This window comes from Diceros bicornis, chromosome 33, assembly GCF_020826845.1.
Source record: "Diceros bicornis minor isolate mBicDic1 chromosome 33, mDicBic1.mat.cur, whole genome shotgun sequence".
Lineage (NCBI taxonomy): Eukaryota > Metazoa > Chordata > Mammalia > Perissodactyla > Rhinocerotidae > Diceros > Diceros bicornis.
Window position 1 is genome coordinate 17329547 of NC_080772.1, and position 19536 is coordinate 17349082.

Below are 19536 nucleotides of genomic sequence, written 5' to 3' on the forward strand. Positions count from 1 at the left end.
ACCTGCTTTGCCATAGCAGCTTAATTAAATAAAATTGCCAGCATCTGCCTGACAAATAATTGAAAAAAAGAGTCAATTCTCTTATTTTCCAAAAGATATAATTTTAGGCAAAGCTGTGTATTTTCACAGGTGGTGATTCATACTTTTCTCCTTTCACTAAATAAAAGGATTTTGCTGAATACCTTTAGGGTTATTTTAAATTAATCACTAAAATTCAGAGAATGTATAAAAGGCTCAGTTTGTAAAACAATTTTTAGAGAATATTTTGTATTTTTCTCTACCCATTTTCTACATTCATCAAAATCTAAGTGGAAAGACAAAACTATATTCAGCCATGACAGCATAAGCTACAGCCATTGGCCCACTGAAGTAGAGGCTGCATGCACGTTAGAGTTTTTGTCTACAATTCATCACAAATACACACATATTCCCTCTCCCTGTCTTTCTCCATCTCTTCTTGAGGGTGAGGCTATGGGAAGAAACAATGAGATTGATTTCAAAGAAAAGGAATAAAAGCTAAATGTGGAAAAATTGGTTCTGGTTAGCAACTAATTATTAATATATATATATTTTAAATAGGCAATTGTTGCATATAAGTTCTTTTAAATCATTACTGCTTTGTTTAAAGCAATTTGTTTGTAGATAAAATTCTCACTCTTTTCAAGGCTCTTTACACTGCAGGATCTGTATTTTCTCTTTCTCGTTCTTATTTTAATTTTCTTCAACATCGAGGCATTGTGTTTTACATACTATCTCTCTGTGTAAGATGTGGATTGCTTTAAAAGTAGATATTTTGATTTTCTGGATTTTACTTTTCAAGTGGGTTTGGAAGTACTAATAACCCTGGAGATGTTAGCTGGCTTTCCAACTTTTAATCTTCAGTATAAACAATTTAGGCTAAGTTTTCCAAAATTAATATTAATTTAAACCATCTGTCCACCATCTGCTAATGTGAGATGCAAAACCAGAGTTTCTTTGTAATCTTTAATCAGACAGTTAGGAAAACACATATACATTCATAAAATGAATTTAAATTTCTTAACAAAGGAAATCTGAAAAGTTATTCTGAAAGCCATGTATTCTTGGAGTAAAATTAACTTTTGCTCCAGTTTGATTTTATGTAAACGAATGCCAAGTGTCAATGGGCAAGTTGCCTAGTTCACAAAGATCACAAGGTAGAAACAATATCCTTTGGCATCTTTTCAAAAGAGAGAAGAATGCTGTCAGCAATTGATATGAAATATTGATTTAAAGAATTTCAGAGTTTGCATTTGTCTAAAATATAAATTTCAAAATGGGGCTCACTTCTGCAAAAACAACATACATGTATACATATATAAAATCATCATTTTGAACAGTAAATTTGAAATTGGATCAAAATTTTTAATGACTCCTTTGCCAATAATTTCATTCTCTTCTCTTTTTGGGAGCTGACTAGGCCTTAAGATATTAACTTTAGCATTCCTGTACAACCTGCACATGATCCTTTACTAACTCAGCCGCCTTTTCACTTCCTTCAAAATTACTTCTTTTAGGAAGGTAAAGCTACATCATGCAAAGTATGTCAGTAAATGTTAAAAAAAAAAATTGACCTAATAGGTCATTCACCCTGATATCTTATACACAAGAAGTTTTACATCCGGATCATTATAAATGGAATTTTGATGTTTTCATTTCAGATATTTGGTGCTGTAAAGAGACACACCCAGGGGAATTCAGAACAACTGTTTGGAATACAAATGCCCACTCAAGGAATATGAGATAAATTTGAATTTTAAAAAAATTTTCCATAATTATAAGCTTTTAATCTCCATGTTTAGCTGGTTCTTCAACAGAATTTTTAAATCTCAAGCCAGAAATATTAGTTGGAAGAGTGGAATATGAACCAACTCTTACTTTATGGGGTTGACCACATTCCATACTCCCCTTCTTATTAGGGAGATTTCACTAGCTGGTGACAATGACGCGCAGTGGTGCTTCACTGGGGTGACATCTAGGGAAAATGATTCTGCTGCACCACCACACAAAACCAATTAGAGAACTATTTTCTGCGACAGGTCATGAATTTACGTGGTTTCTCATGAAAAGATGTACCTTTTAATTTCTTTATTAAGATGACATCCATGTCCCTTGCGACTTTTTGGGATGACAATCATTTGCTCATCATCCAAGAACATACACTCACTGAAATCACATTATGGGACAAGGGTGGAAGACTCTGTTCCTCATTTCACATTTTCCAAATGAGCTATTTTGCAAACTGATCATTAGAACCACATACATTAACAAGACTTCTTGACAGGAATTTATTCAAACTCTAGTAAGAAGCCAAAGGGAAGTAGTGGTACATATTCAACGGTGGTTGTCTACTGTTGGGTTCAAAAACACAACTACGGTCAAATTATTTAGACATTAGAAATCCAGCAAGCTTCTCAGTATCTGAGATTAAGATATCAAGTGTCAGCAGAAATTGGTTGTTTTTTGAAAAGTGAATAAAATTATTCAAATCTGCCACAAGTTTCTGCTTAATCATTTTAGGTTATTTTTGTATAATGTATCAACAAGGAAAACTGAAAATTTCAATAATGTGTTCAATCTACTCATTACAACATAAGGTTTAATTTTTTAAAGTAAGAGTGACTTTTTTTTTAAAGTGGAGAACATAGTTTTGTATTATGAAGCCAAAAGCTCACTTAGAATAGAAGCACCAGCTATGGCCTTTATTTGTATTACAGTAAGTATTTTATTAGCTCTAAGGTTTTGGGATTTTCCTCATGAAATATTTATTGTGAATCAATCAGTGCTGAGCTCTGGACTAAATGCTGGCAATAGAAGGGCTAGAGAATAATGAAGGCAAATAGACAACTGAATTAGCAAGAAATTCACAATTTATTAAATGCTGTGATACTGGGAGTAATTGGAGCCTGGAGAAGAGGCATTGAACCTAACAGGGGAGGGGAAATGATCAGTGAAGGCTTTTGGGAGGAAGGGATATGTGACTATGGCCTCAAAAGATGAGTCCATGTCAGACATCTTTTGAGGATGACTCAAAAAGAGAACAGCATTCTGGCAGAAAGAACAGGGAGAGAAAACACAGAGGCACAACAGGGCATGGTGTGTGAGGGGGAAATTTCAAACAACTTAGTGCATTAATGGTACATTAAACACAAGGCGAGCAGTAGCAAGAGACAAGGCTGGAGAGGCAAGTGGAGCCCAGATTTTGGGGAGCCTTGTGAAGATTACATTATATACTACAATTTCTCTATTTTTAAGATGTATGATTTTTTGATTGCAATTTTTCTGAAATCAGAGTGTATACAATTACTGTCGAAGGAGACTTATCAGCTGCCAGGCAAAGGAGTAAGTTGCAGTGAAACGAATACTGCCTGTTCATGGGAGAACTCAACCACGCTGACATTTCATCCACTTGAATCATTTTTTTCTCTCAATTACATTACAATGGTAGTACTGAAATGAAGTTGCTCTATGTACAAAACGTCACTTCTGATACTCGGCAAAGTAATTACAGTATGAAGAAATTAGCTGAACTTTTTAGGAATAGAACATAAAATTCCAGGGCTGGATAGAGGAAGATAGAGGGGGTTTAGCAAAGAAAGAGGCATGTGTAAAGATGACCCAGATAATGAATACTCAGAGTCAGTGTCAAGAGAGTGAAGGAATAGAGTGTTTCTAGAAGGAATGAGGGATCAGCACTGACAAACCAGCTAGATAGGTCTAGTCAGGTGAGGGCCCATTAACAACCTCAGCAAAGCAGAAGGCTGGTTACGGTCAGGAGGTCTCTAGGAGACAAGCAACTAGTGGCAGCAAATGTAGGTAACTCTTGAAAAATCTGGATGTAAAAGAGAAAAAAAAAGTGAAAAACAACTATAAGGAGAATATAGGAGAATCTTAAGCATGATTATAAGCTAAGGGTAAGGACCCAAGAAAAAAATGAAGACATATGTGTGAGAGGAATAAAAAATGAAATGCCAGCCCAGAGGAGGAAGGAAGTGAGGGTCATGGGGACAGGTAAATGGGTATCTTGAACATTCTTTGAAATTGAAGAAAAGGTAGTAAGGATAGTTATGAGACATGGGTACATTCGGTCGATTTGTGGGGATCTGAGTGAGATCATATCTGATGTCTTCCATTTTCTAAGGAAGGAGAGTGACCTGTGTTATCAGAGCGCAGTGAGAGATGGGGAGCTGGAACACAGCCTTTTCCTGCCCTCCCACCAGCACACCCAACCAGAAGTCAGAGGGCAAAGGGGTATGTATAATCTAGTCTATAGAGATCAGCCTTCCGGGATATCCACAGGACAGACAAAAGTGAAGAGAAGGAATACTTAGCCCAGGTGATAAGCTGATGCAGAAGACTGTGTGCAAAGATGACTACGATAAATTCCTTCTCTCTCTCTACATGTGCTCCTTTGCAATGTGACTTTGCCACCCCATCCAGGAAGACGTGGACTCTATTTCCCTGCTCTTGAATCTGAGGCAGGCTGTGACTTGCTCTGACTAATAGAATGTGCTAAAAGTGAGGTTTTGTAATATCTGAGCCTGGGCCTCTAGAGGCCTTGCAGCATTTCCTCTCACCCTCTTGAAACACTAGCTACCATGTAAGGACGTCTTCTTGAGGATGAAACATCATGTGGTGAAGGAGGCCCAGCCAGCCATGTATGGAGGCCATCTTGGACTGTCTTGCCCCAGCCAAGCAGCCTGATGACTCAAGCCACACAAGTTACCCAGGCAACATCAGTTGTTGTTTTAAGGCATTAAATTTGGGGGAGGTTTTTTATGCAGCAATAGATAGCTGATATAGCTGGATAGCATGGGCTTAAAGGAGGATGAGCTAAGAACATTTCGGCTTCTCTACTCAGCTCTATAATGTTGGGATATGTAGTAATATTGCTGTGTTTCTTTTTTTTTCTTGTTTCGTAAACATTTTATTGAAGTTAGAAGCATAACAAACATTTTTAAATTAAAAATACATTCTAAATCAGTGGTTGCTAGGGGCTCAGGGGAAGGGGAAGAGGAATGAGTATGCGGAACACGGGAATTTTAGGGCAGTGAAACTATTCTGTATGATACTGCAATGGTGGATACATGGCATTATACATTTGTCAAAACCCAAATGACTGTACAACACAAAGAGTGGACTCTAATGTAAACTACAGACTTTTAATAATGTATCAACATTGGCTCATCAGTTGTAATAAATGTACCACAGTAATATAAGATGTTAATAATAGGAGAAACTATGATCAGGGAAAGAGGGTATATATATAGTACTACAGATAGTACCGTCTGTACTATCTGATCAATTTTCTGTAAACCTAAAACTGCTCTACAAAATAAAGTCCATTAATACATTCTATTTTTTTTTTTTAACTATTCTTAAAAGTAAATCAAACCAAACCAAACCATAGAGTTCTGTACTGTCATTCGCTTCATAATGATGTTTGGGTCAACAACAGACCACATATATGATGGTGGTTCCATAAGATTGGTATCATATAGCCTAGGTGTGTAGTAGGCTATACCATCTAGGTTTCTTTAAGTACACACTATGATGTTCATACAATGACGAAATCACCTAACAACTCATTTCTCAGAACATATCCTTGTTATTAAGCGATGCATGACTGTAATGTTTTTTAATGTGAGGACTGCTATACTCAAAAATATAGCTTCCTTTTGTATTAGCTCTACAAATAAAAAAATATATAAAATTATGCAATATTTTGCTTAGAGAAAAATATGACATTAAAGAATAAATAAGAAATTATGGCATATGTAAGGTACTTATAGAAGTGCTGCTTACCCGCAAGGAGAATGGTGAAAATGTCACCATGTTGCTTTTGAAGAGTTTTCAAGAAACCTAATGCATCTTTTTGTAATTTCAGGGACTCTCCAAGGTAAGGAAGCCAGCCTTTTATCAATGGAGGCTCACCAGGTCTCCTATAAGGAAAAAAAAAGGAAGAAAAATAAAATATAAATAATTCTTATTTTAATGCATGTGGGTTATTAATCTAGTCTAGAAGTGGATTGGATGAATTGCACTGCTTCTTTCAATTCTCTTATTCAATGATTCTTATATAATTACACACATGTATTTATTGAGCCTCCACTATGTGTGGCTCTGGGGTAGACAGTTCAATTCACAAGCTTTTGGAGAGCAACTTTTTAAAGAAATTTTGTCTTATGAGGCCCACATGGCTGGCTGAAATGACAGACGCATTCAGTAAACATCTTGTGTGAGAGCTCTTGCTGCGCTCGGGGTGTTAGATGTCAGGTAGTTTAATTGCCAAAGTGAAGCTCTTTGTTATCAGATGTCACTTAGACTGGAATTACATAACTGGAAGAGAGACAATAATCTTGAAGAATCTTTTATGCTATAGAGAACAATTAAAACCTCAACATTATTTCCATGAAGTATATTTTGATATATTCTTTTATGAAGCTTTTATTAAAACTACAAACGAACAGGAATATTTGCTAAATTTTTCAAGGCAATTTTTAACAGATGAAGCATATTCAAGGAAATACCGAAACACTATGAATTAAAAAACAAGTTTCTTCTTTTTTGACCTCTAATCCTAGCAAAACTGGACTTCAAAATTTCTTCCTAGTCATCTATTTGGTAAACTCAATCTGATTTAAAGTAAAAAAAATTAAAAAATCCAAAGCCATTTTATCCTAGAAAGGATTAAAACAAATATTCAAGAGAACTCGGATGATTCTCTATCCCATCTGTGAAGATGACTTATACTACATGCAATGCAACCCATTTTGATTAATCACAAGATATTACTAGCTCAGATCTAATCAAAGACCAAGATTATGATTATTCTCAGCATGGACTTTTACGTAGCTAGATTAACCCTATCAGAAGCTTTTCTTTTCCCACAACCCAAAGTGGCAGAATTAAACTTAAAAAATAAACATCGGATCCGTCAGGGGAAAAGGACAAACCAAACAAAATAAATCCGAGATGTGATATAAATAAAGGAAATAGGTATCAAAACTTTGCTTTCTGTTTTTAGAAGACAATTTACCTTTATACTAATTTACAGTGTATTGTAAATTAGTATGCTGTTGTTTAACCACTTATACTTAGAAATAGGAAGACAGGAAACAGCATAGAAATGTGCATCTTATTCTTCAGGCTTTTCCCCATTATTTTCTTGAATGCAGCCTTTAGCAATGGAGACTTGCTTTTTTGAGGAATATAAAAGTGTACCAAGAAAATATTGTAATGGTCAATTTTATATCCAAAGATTAAACAAGAAGAGACCATACATATGACTGTGGAGTAGGATCCCCAAGTTAGAAACTGCTGTAGCCTGAGTTCTACTAAGCAATCACTCTCAAAATTGGCAAGTGATCTAGTTCACGAAATTTCCTTTCAAAATATTCACTCTCTTCCTTGGTCTACTTTTACTCTGTTTTGTTCACTGTTGCTTGAACATTGCATTGTGACAAAGATTTTGGAAGACTTTTTGTCATATTCTAATTTAATGCAACTAATTTCATCCTCTATGCTGTCATTTGGTCAAAAGCTGTCATCCTTCACAGAGTTTCCACGGCAGGGGGTGGGGGTAAGCTGGAGATTAGAAATCCACTGGGAATATTAACTTCCCCTTCAGAGTTAGGTAAACACCTTAAGATGCCATTTTATTGTTACAAAGATGAGAGGGTCCTCATTTCTTACAGTTATGCTCATTTTGGCAGCAATAAGCTTAAAACTATTAAACACCATGTGACAACTATGCATATTTTCAGAAAAAAATATAGTGCTAGTTCAACTTATGACCCATCGAAGACAGGTAACAGAAATCTGTCTTCATCAGGATATTTGTAAAAATTATTTAGGGAGGAAAGATATCACCATAATGATCCAGAAAGGCCTGCTGACACCTGACACAGTGCAAATACTGCTATTTGTCTCTCTCACGCCCCGTGACTTTGAAAAGGAAATACCACTGCCCACTGCTCAGTGAGGGGATAGGATGCTTAATGCTTGTTGGGGATGGCCAAGTTCCAAAGCTTAAAAAGAACAGGTCCTGAAGCAACGCTGGATAACTTAAAAGAAAAAAACCAAAAAACTATGATCCATACCCCATCTTATTCTCACTCAAACAATATACACTTCCTCAAATATCCTTTTTACTATTTAAAAGACGACAAGAACACATCTTGAAGTTTATGCAAAGTGTCAAATATGGTCCAAATTTATCTGAAAGCAAATAGTGGAGAAGAATCTAAATACATAAAATAGCTATAAAATAAAAAAGACATTTAAGACATTTTTCTTTGGTTCAAAAGAAGCATATAAAATTTAAAAGAGTGGACCAATATAGAATACTTGGTTTCTAATGATATTTGAAGTTCATCATTAAGCTACACCTTTAGTTAAATAAATGGGTAAAAGATTTGGCTAGTAACCTGTCACACATTGTTCCCCTAGACATTTAAAGTTCAGCACTTTCCATGGAGATCTATACTTGTCAAGTTAATTTCTTCTTTTCTATTTTTCCTGTGATCATGCTAGGCTAGGAGTCCAAATTATTGTAACAACCTCCTAAGTAAGTGGTGAGCAACCTTTATACGCGTACATCAATTCAGAGAAAATAAAATTATGTGTTGATTAAAAGTGTTTAAAGACATAATATACTTGTATCAGGTCACCTAATATCTGTAGCAGTGCCTTAATAGTTTTTTATTTTTCCTATTTAGTAAATATTTTCTTCTGTATGTGGTTAAAATTACAGAAACTACACAACTGATGTGCATTGCAGTATCTGATCTTTTGAACAAACTTTCTTATTGAGTGTGGAACTTTCGAAGCTGTTCTCTTTTACCTTTCCTTAACTTACTTTGGAAGCTACTTAATTGGAAAATGTAATTTGCCTCGGAGTGATTCTTAAAACTGTATTCTTGAATCATTCTCTATTCTTCCGTTCTTCCTTGGCTTTAATGGCGGCACGAGAATAACTAAAAATGTTCCCACAACACTTGAGAGATGAGAATCAACATGCTCTTCAGGATATGGGGAGAAGGGGCCTTACTGCAGGGCTATGGATGGGAGATCCCAAAAGAGGAGGAGTGGGTGGAGGACACGGCTGAGTCATGGCATACTAGCAGCCTCAGTGAGAGCCCAGGTGGGGCCAAGGAAGCACAGAACCACATGCATTACTTTGCTGGGAAACTAGGTGGGAGTTACAACCCACTGAGGGCACTTCAGTAGTGGATGCAAAGGGCAGGGACCATGCACAAAGCTCTAGCCAGGAGGCAACCCCAGAAAGCCAAAGATGACCAGCATGAACATTTGCACAACAGGACTCACCAGAGCAATAGAAAGGAAGGAGAAGGGAGAATCCTAAATCTCATTTAACATTTATACAAAAGAGATTAAGTTTTAAATAAGAAGTTACTAAATTACTTTCCACTGGGAATATTCAGTGTTTTCTGCCCTCAGCAGAAATAGGGGCTTATGAGAAATTTGAGTTCAGTTATAGAGAAATAAAATTACATTTCTGCACATCTGACTCATACTACGAAATTTAAAATCCAGTACACTAGCTATGTAGATGCTCAGTTTCTTCACCTGAGAATGAGAATAATAATATCAACCTTAGAGGTTGACCAACCAGGTTGAGGTAGAGCATTAGAAAGTAGCTGGTACACAGAGCAGGATTAATTTTCACTGTTACTCACATACCATAAGCAGTTGCACGTAAGTGGTTTTGCTCACCCATTCTCTGCCTGAACAGTTTCACTTGTCAACCCTCCCTGCTTATCTATACCTTTCAAGGAGTTGCTCAGATTTGAAGAAAGGACCTCTCCATCCTTTGAATTATTGGCTAAATGAAGTTGTTAAATGCTCAGATACATATGGACTTGATAACTTCAGGTGAGCAGGCAAAAAGATGCTATGCAAAGAGCTGATCTTCACAGGGAAAGAACTATCTTTATGTAGAAGAACAGCTTCAATGGGTATTTTTGGTTATGATGAGGTTCTCTGGGCATGGCCTGGTCTAAGAGACAATGAAACCTCCCTGCACAAACTGCAAACAGGAATTTGGGGGTTTGGGATTAATGAACAAAAGAAACGAAGAGAGGAAGTGGAAGAATAGGGAACAAAATAGTGAGGTTGCATCATGGTAAGTTGCGACTCTGTGACAAGGGCAGTGACGGGACTAATGGCACGATGGGTGTGGGTTGCCTATAGGAACAGACATGATCAGTTTTTTTTTTTTTTTGTGAGAAGGATTAGCCCTGAGCTGACATCTGTTGTCAATCCTCCTCTTTTCGCTGAGGAAGATTGGCCCTGGGCTAACACCCGTGCCCATCTTCCTCTACTTTATACGTGGGACACCTGCCACAGCATAGCTTGATAAGCGGTATGTAGGTCTGTGTCCAGGATCTGAACCTGTGAACCCCGGGCCACGGAAGCAGAGCATGCAAAGTTATTTAACCACTACGCCACTAGGCCGGCCCCCAGACATGACCAATCTTCAATTCTCAGAAGTTGTTTGCTGGCCTTGGAGCCACATGGCCTTTTTCACCTCAAAACATTCAGTAAAAGTATATTATATACACCACACAAGCTTATGTCAGTGGTAGTTGAAAAAGTAGAGGGATTAGGGCAGTGTCTAGCTGAGGAACTTTATGGAGTGAAGTGAAAGGATCAAGGACTGCATGTGTAATGGGCAAAACATAGAGGGGAGACTGGGAACCTGAGAACACCAGCTCCTTAGCTTCATAAAGAATCATGTGGGTATTGAAAGGGGACCTTGGACTTCCCATCCCATGTGGGATAGAAATTTCAGACATGTTTATTGAAAGTATTTGTATAAATAAAAGTACTTGGACGTGGGGCCGGCCCGGTGGCGCAAGCGGTTAAGTGCGCGTGCTCCGCTGCGGCGGCCCGGGGTTCGCTGGTTCGGATCCCGGGCGCGCACCGAAGTACTGCTTGGTAAGCCATGCTGTGGCGGCGTCCCATATAAAGTGGAGGAAGATGGGCACCGATGTTAGCCCAGGGCCGTCTTCCTCAGCAAAAAAAAAAAAAAGAGGAGGATTGGCGGATGTTAGCTCAGGGCTGATCTCCTCACAAAAAAAAAAAAAAAAAAAAAAAAGTACTTGGACGTCCAAGGCTATAGTGACTCAGCAATTGGAGAACCTGGGTTAGCTGAAGAGCTGCTATCTGAGATAGGTGAGGGATAGAAAGGAATTCCAGTCAAGTTCTGTTTCTCTATAGCTCTTTGACTTGATAAGCCCTACTTTGGCACCTTGCAAATCACAAATCTTCAATAAATGTTTATTGTTTGAGAAAGAAAATACAAATCTAGATATGTTTACAGACAGTATCTGATTTTATCATTCTAATTTGTGATTAATTAATTATTAATCAATTATCAGCCATTTAGGAAAACTAAGGAAAAAAAAAAACTAACAAAATTTCATCCAGGACTTTCAGTTTCTGGTCTGGCATGTAAGGAGCTTGGAAGACATCACTCCCATCTTCACCACAAGAAAAAAGCTGAACAAACTGCAAATCAACAACTGTTCTTGGATTCGTCAGAGAACTGATGTCACAAGGTAAATTGCTGCCCTGAAAGCTAGAGAGACAGGCGAATACAGAGAATCATAGCTTACTGGGAGCAGAAGCTGCTGCTGGAGCCGTTAGGTGTAGGCACTCTTAAAGGATAATTGACTAATTGCTAGAGACTAAGCAAGGTCTAATTGGTGACATAAAAACTCCTAGGGGCCTAGCCTTATGAAGACTTTCACAGTGCTCACACAAGGAGAAATGGATCATCTGAGTATGTATGTATCTACCAAAGAAACTGAATCAATAATTTATAATCTTCCAAAGCAGAAGGTGTCAGGTCCAGATGATATCATGGGTGATTTTTATCAAATGGTTAAGGAAGAAATGATACCAATTCTCTACAATCTAGTCCAGAAAATAGAAGCAGAGGGAACACTTTCTAACTCATTATTACCCTAATACCACAACCAGACAAAGACATCACAAGAAAGGAAAATTACGGATCAATATCTCTCATAAACATAGATGTAAAACTCCTCAACAAAATAATAGTAAATTGAATCCAACAATGTATAGAAAGAATAATATGATGAACAAGTGGAATTTATTCTAGGTATGCAAGACTGGCTCAACATTTGAAAATCAATTAATGTAATTAATGTAATCCATTACCTCAAAGGAATAAAGAAAAGTCATCTGATCATATAAATAGATACAGAAAAAACTTTGACAAAATCCAATATCTATTCATGATAAAACTCTTAGCAAACTAGGACTAGAGAAGAACTTTCTCAACTTGATAAAGAACATCTATAAAAATCCCTACAGCTAACATCACATTTAATAGTGAGAAACTAGAAACTTTCCTCCTAAGATTTGGAAAAAGGCAAAGATGTCCCTCTCATGAGTCCTATTCACATTGTACTGGAAGTCCTAGCTAATGCAATAAGACAAGACAAGAAAAGGAAATAAAAAGTAGACAGATTGAGAAGGAAGAATTAAAACTGTCTTTTTTTGCAGATGACATGATTGTCCATATAGAAAATCTCAAAGAATCAACAACAACAAAAAAACCCTTCTGGAACTAATAAGCGATTATAGCAAAGTATCAAGATACAAGGTTAACACACAAAAGTAAATCACTTTCCTATATGCCAGCAATGAAGGAGTGGAATCTGAAATAAAAAACATAATACCATTTATATTGGCACCCAAAAAAACGATATAGGTATAAATCTAACAAAATATGTACAAAATCTATATGAGGAAGACTAGAAAACTGTGATGAAGAAATCAAAGATGATCTAAATAAATGGAGAGATAGTCCATGTACATGGATAGGAGGATTCAATATTGTCAAGATGTCAGTTCTTCTCAACTTGATCTATAGATTCAATGCAATCCCAATCAAAACCCCAGAAAGTTATTTTGTGGACATTGACACACTGATTGTAAAGTTTATACGGAAAGGGAAAAGACCCAGAATAGTCAACATAATATTGAAGGGGAAGAACAAAATGGGAAGTTGACACTACCTGACTTCAAGATTTACTATTAAAGCTACAGTAATTAAGACAGTGTGGTATTGGTGAAAGAATAGACAAAATAGATCAATGGTACAGAAGAGAGAGCCCAGAAATAGACCTACACAAATATAGTCAATTGATCTTTGACAAAGGAGCAAAAGATCTTTTCATTGGAGAAAGGATAATCTTTTCAACACATAGTGCTAGAACAACTGAACATCTACTTGCAAAAATATGAATCTAGACACAGTTCTTATACTTTTCACAAAAATTAACTCAAAATGGATCAGAGACCTAATTGTAAAATGCAAAACTATAAAACTCCTACCAGATAACATAGGAAAAAATCTATGGAGTTGGTGATGACAATTTAGATAAAACATCAAAACTACATTCCATGAAAGAAAAAAAATTCATTAAAATTAAAAAATTCTGCTCTGCAAAATACACTGTTAAGAGAATGAAAGTCAAAGCTGCAGACTAGGAGAAAAATCTTTGCAAAACACACATCTGATAAAGGACTGGTATCCACCATATATAAAGAACTCTTAAAAGTCAACAATAAGAAAAAAAATTAAAAATAGACCAAAGATTTGAACAGACACCTTACTAAGGAAGATATACAGATGGCAAACAAGCATACGAAAAGGTGCTCCACGTCACATGTCATCAGGGAATTGCAAATTAAAAACGAGACACCACTACACACCTATGAGAATGGCTAAACTCAAAACACTGACAGCCTGAAATCCTAGCAAGGATGTGGAGCAACAGGAACTCTCACTGCTGGTGGGAATGCAAAACGGCACAGCTACTTTGGAAGACAGTTAGGCAGCTTCCCGCAAAACTAAACATGTTCTCACTATACGACCCAGAAATTGTGATCCTTGGTATTTACCCAAATGAGTTGAAAATTTGTGTGTACACAAAAACCTGCAAACAAACATTTATAGCAGATTCATTCATAATTGCCAGAACTTAGGAACCATCAAGATGTCCTTCAACTGGTGAATGGAGAAACAAACTGTGGTAAATCCATATAGTGGAATATTATTTAACTATAAAAAGAAATGAGCTAACATGCCACAAATAGAGTTGGAGGAACCTTAACTACATATTGCTAAGTGAAAGCAGCCAATCTGAAAAGGCTACATACTGTATGATTACAACTACGTGACATTTTGGAAAAGGCAAAACTATTGTTAAAAGATCAGTAGTTGCCAGTTGTTTAGGGAGAGGTGTTCAATTGCCTAGTGGACCATGGCAGCATGAAAGAGGCCCCAGGCGAATTCTAGCAGAGAGTAACCCCTGTGTAGTACTGCAAGTGTATTGTCCATATACCTAAAGGCACAAAATCTGTTCTCGGATGCAGACTTGAACATCAAAGTTGCAGACTTTGGCTTCAGCGATGAACTCACCTTTGGCAATAAGTTGGATACCTTGTGTGGTAGCCCCCTTATGCTGCCCCGGAACTCTTTCCAGGGCCAAAAGTCACCATGGTCGTGTGGAGGCTGAGAGTCATCTTTTACATGCTGGTCAACATATCCCTGCCTTTAGATGGACAGAACTTAAAGGAGCAGGGGGAATGGGTACTGAGTGGAATATACCATATTCCCTTCTACTTGTCCATAGAGTGCGAAAACTTGCTCAAGAAATTTCTCATTCTCAATTCCAGCAAGAGAAGCACTTTAGAGAAACTCATGCAAGTTCCAGGGATGAGTGGTCTCATGAAATGAGGAACTAAACTCTTACACAGAGCCACCCCTGACTACAAGGACCCCCGTGGACTGAGTTGATGGTGTCCACGGGCTCCACAGTGTGAAGACGGGTGGGGAGAAGCAATGATACAATGTGAAGGCTGTGAAGATTGTCCGCCCTGAGTCCTCATCCACAGACAGAGACACCATGGGGTGCTGAATGACACTCACCTCACAGAGTCCATCAATATTTACTTGTCAGAGAAATTTGTTCACGGTATACCTTTAAGTAAATAAAGCAGTTAAGTAACCACAGGCACAACAGCATAATATTATTTTTCTAGGGGCCGGGTCCGTGGTGTAGTGGTTAAGTGCGCGTGCTCCGCTGCTGGCAGCCCGGGTTCGGATCCCGGGCATGCACTGAGCCACTGCTTGTCAGGCCATGCTGTGGCGGCGTCCCATATAAAGCGGAGGAAGATGGGCACCGATGTTAGCCCAGGGCCAATCTTCCTCAGCAAAAACGAGGAGGATTGGCATGGACATTAGCTCAGGGCTGATCATCCTCATATACACAAAAAATATATTATTTTTTTAAAAAACAAGGGAATATCAATGGGAAGAGAAAGGACTGGTATACTTTAAGATGTTAATGGTCATTATTTCTGGGTGTTGAGATTACAGGGATTTGGCTGTTGGTATCTTCTAATTTGCGTGACACGAACATTCTGTTTTTGAAGAATACTTGTCATGTATTTTGTAGAACATCCTTCAATTTGGGTTGTCTGATGTTTTCTCACGATTAGATTGAGGTTATAACATTTTTGGAAGGCATCTCACAGAAGTGATGTGCCCTTCTTGGTGCATTGTTGTTTTTGAAAATTTTTAAAAATGCTATTTTAGTGTTAAAATGAAAGCCATGTACAGAAGGCACTGTCTTCCGAAAAGTAGTTGATGGCAAAAAATACACTCTACAAATGAATCAAAGGCTGATTCTAAAAATGAGTGCGACATTCCTAAGGCGGGTGAGTGGAGACAGAGCTGAGATTCGCCATAAGGACAAGCAGAACCCACCCCACCCACACTCCGAAAATGAAGAGCGCCACTGAGGGGGTCAGACTCTGCAGCTGTACAAAGTACGGACACATGGTACCACCCGGGATACTCTGTTACTTCCACCAGGGTCCAGGCGACATGCTAACGAGGCAGGCAGAGTTGGTTTCTGTAACAGCCACAAGGAGGAGGAGTGCTCTTCATAACTGGAGGTACAGCTGCTGGACTGTGATAACTGGGGTCCCTGACTGTCTCTTCAAGGCTCCACTGCGAGGAAGAAGCCTTGTAGCACAGAGCACACTGTCCCCATGCCCTCACAAAACCCCAGTGCATCTCATGTGTACAGTTAGGGAACAGGTTAATTGCTTTCCCCTGCATACGATAAATCATATATTCTTGAGGACACTCGACTCATATGTTGACCATAAATGATCTGCTTAATATTTGTTTACCACAAGAATCAGACCCACTGTAATCTCTTTTTGGGATGAACATTAATCCAACTCTGTCTAGAAAAATTACACAATTCATTACCATAAGTAATCTCTATTGTACCCTGTGCTTAACCTTCATTTTTCCGCCATCCTGTAATCTTGCAAATCCACTGGTTCTGTGTGATTGGCGTCTGGTGGTCACACAACCTCTGCCTCACAAAGAATAAATGAAAATCCCTAGATAAAAACGCCACTTTTCAGTCTATCAATGATTCAACTCTCTGCTTTTTAGTAACTTTTGAACCACTCTAGAAAGGTCTGTTAACATTGTGAGTCATAAACAAGGTCTTTACCTTTGAAATGTTTTGGCTCTATCGGGATGGCAGTTGACCTATAACTTGATTTAATTTCCCAGTAGCAAAGATATCATAGTTCAAGCACTTTTGATCAAAGTATTAAATGTAATGGCAATGTAAAAGCAAGCAATACTGAATGGTCGCAAATTTCTCCATTACTTGCATGGAATCAGAGCAAACCCAATATGAACATGACTAAATATATCTTCACACCCTAAAGCACAACTCTTTAAGCCATATTTCAGTTGAATCTTTAGCTGGCAGTTCATGTATGCAATTGCGTGATCGGAACAAAGCTTTGTCTGGAGAATGTGCCTTGTAAACTTGATTCCATTAGCAGATTTATACTAATGCCTTGATCAAGTGAGTGATTTGTAAATGCTTCTTTGGGTAAGAAGCCAAACAATATCCATGTAGGATTTCACTCAGAGAAGTCTATGATGGAGCTTTTATTTTTTTCAGTTGGGAGGGATGTCCAGGTTGGCACTATGGAAATAACGTCATGGCATATTTTTAAAAAACTATCATTTAAACCTTAATTGAGTCTCAAGCAGGCCCCACAATGACCACAGCACTGGAGTACTGCTTCTCTATGAACTTGACCCTGGCTTGGTAGAGTATAAGTCAAGCCTTCATCTGTTCTTATGTGCATCGTTGCAATAGCCTCTTGATTAATCTTGCCACACTGTGAGGCTCAGATCCCAGATTCTCTCAACTACTACCAGCTTGGTGATTTTGGCCAATTCACTCAACCTATCCTTGCCTCAGCTTCCTCATCTGTAAAATGGATATACTACTGTACTTCCCCATGTGAAAATTAAATAAGTTGATGCATGTAAAGAACTGAAGGCAATGACTTGCACACGGTAAGCACTCAAAATGTTAGCTGCTATGATTATTATTATTGTTATTATCTTCACATTGCTACCTGAGATCATCTAAAACACAAATCTAATCATGGCATTCTCCTGATTTCTCTTTCCTAAGAGTTTTCAATAGAGTATCAATTTTTAAGATTTTTTTTTCGTTTGCTTGCATACTTCCTTTATTTGCTTAATTTAGATTCTAGTTTAGGGCTGCCATCTATGATCTGCTGTGGGGATGGGGCACCAGAATTCACCTTCCTACTTTAAAAGAAACCATAACTTTTCAGGCTTTGTATTCTCTGAGCAAACACAATCAAAGAACAAAACTGCCTCAGAAGAGCACTGGATCTTAGGAGAGAGCCAGTCAAGAATGTTTAAACGGCCTAGACAATTCTAAAAGAGGGAAATCAATTCATAATTGAAAGTTATTTCAACTCCTTAATTAAAATAGAAAACCATACAACTGAATTTGTAATTTCTGAGATGATAAGTTGCTAATTTACTTTACAGATGGGATTTGATTGGACTCCGTGATATCCAGAGATATCAATTCCATTAACTCATCATTTCTTACATTTCATTAAATCATTTGATTTTGAAATGTTTAATCAAAAATCAGAACCCATGGTTTTGTGAAAACTAAATTATAACAAGAGGACAAGCCCAGAAAGCCTTGGTAATGACAATATAGAGCTCAATGCCAACAATATATAAATGTATAGTCAAGTTATCAAATGACATTTCATCAATCCAAGCCAATGAAGAAACAAAGTTCCAAATTCTGAAGGCCAACCCTAAAATAATCAAGCACAGCTGATCAGAACCATAGGAAAGGCAATTCAAGGGTTTTCTGGTTTGCTGAAGTGGAAAATTAATGAAAAGCCTGAGGACCATATGTTACATCTGCTTCATAATGCAATAATTCATAACCATATTTTAATATTGAATAAACTGTATCTTTACATTTGTAACTGAACACATGGCACTGGGAAAAGCAACGTCCTTATCTTGCCATGCGGTAGAGCGCTTTTTGAAAGGGAAAAGAACCATTCTTCTCCAAAGATTGGTTCCTAATTTTGGATGGTGATTTTAAGTCACTGCATAAAAGGAGTGAATGACTACTTCAGGAAATCGATCATGATTAATATTAGAATGTGGGATACAAAAGACATGGCACCATATTCATATACAGAAATCACTAAGGTTTGCAAATTCTCAAGTTGTATTAAAGATACCTTTTACATATTTTAAACAGAATTCTTGCATGTTCCTTGCTCATGCTACTTCCTCTTTGTGCACCCTCCCACTTATTTTGTGAAATCAATTTTCAGTGTTTATACCATCATCATTATTTAGGCAGTGTTCAGTTGCTTTGTTTTTGTGTTTGCCTTGTTTTCTATGGACCCATCACTAAGTCTTATCAATCTCTTTCAGTACTCTCTAAAATCTCTCTCAATATGGTCAGACATATCGCCCTGTAATTTTCATATAGCTCCTCTCCTATTCTCCATCAAATTTTCTTTTGCTCTATTTAAGAAGAGACTTGCTTGATTTTATCCCTTTCACAGATTATTTTATTTCTACTCTTAGATTTCTAGTTTCCAGGAGTTCTTCTGTGCTCTCTGATTATACCTTATACAAATTGCATTCCATTCTTGTTCTATGAGTGCAAATTCCTCTCTTATCTCTCTAAGACTATTAAATATAGTTTAGAAGGATTTTTTTTTTCTGTCCCTGAATTGTCTGTTTCTTCCACATCTCTTTTTTTTTTTTTCTGTTTCTTTATTATGGATTCTCTTTTTCATGATGGAAGCCTTCCTTGATGTCTTAAGTTCCTGAACTTTCGTTCACATTTGAAAACATGGCTGTGTGTGTGTCTTGTGTCAGTGGGGCTGGTGGATTTCACCATATCGTGACTGGAAGGGGACCTAGTCATTTTAACAAGCTACCTCTCTTTGCTAGCTAAATGGATGAGGCTATATCTTTTTATGAATTTTAATTTTGCTTTAGGGACTTTGGTAATGGAACATAGTATACAAATATATCTAAAT

The 19536-nt window shown here is 37.4% G+C and overlaps 1 protein-coding gene across 1 annotated transcript in view; it reads right to left on the minus strand.

Annotated features, from left to right (window-relative positions):
* Window positions 1-19536, minus strand: part of LOC131396514 (cytochrome P450 7B1) — a 171517-nt gene that overhangs the window by 25766 nt on the left and 126215 nt on the right. Inside the window, exon 2 of the mRNA XM_058528784.1 lies at window positions 5824-5960. Coding sequence (XP_058384767.1) covers window positions 5824-5960 — 137 coding nt within the window. The remainder of the gene's footprint in view (window positions 1-5823; window positions 5961-19536) is intronic.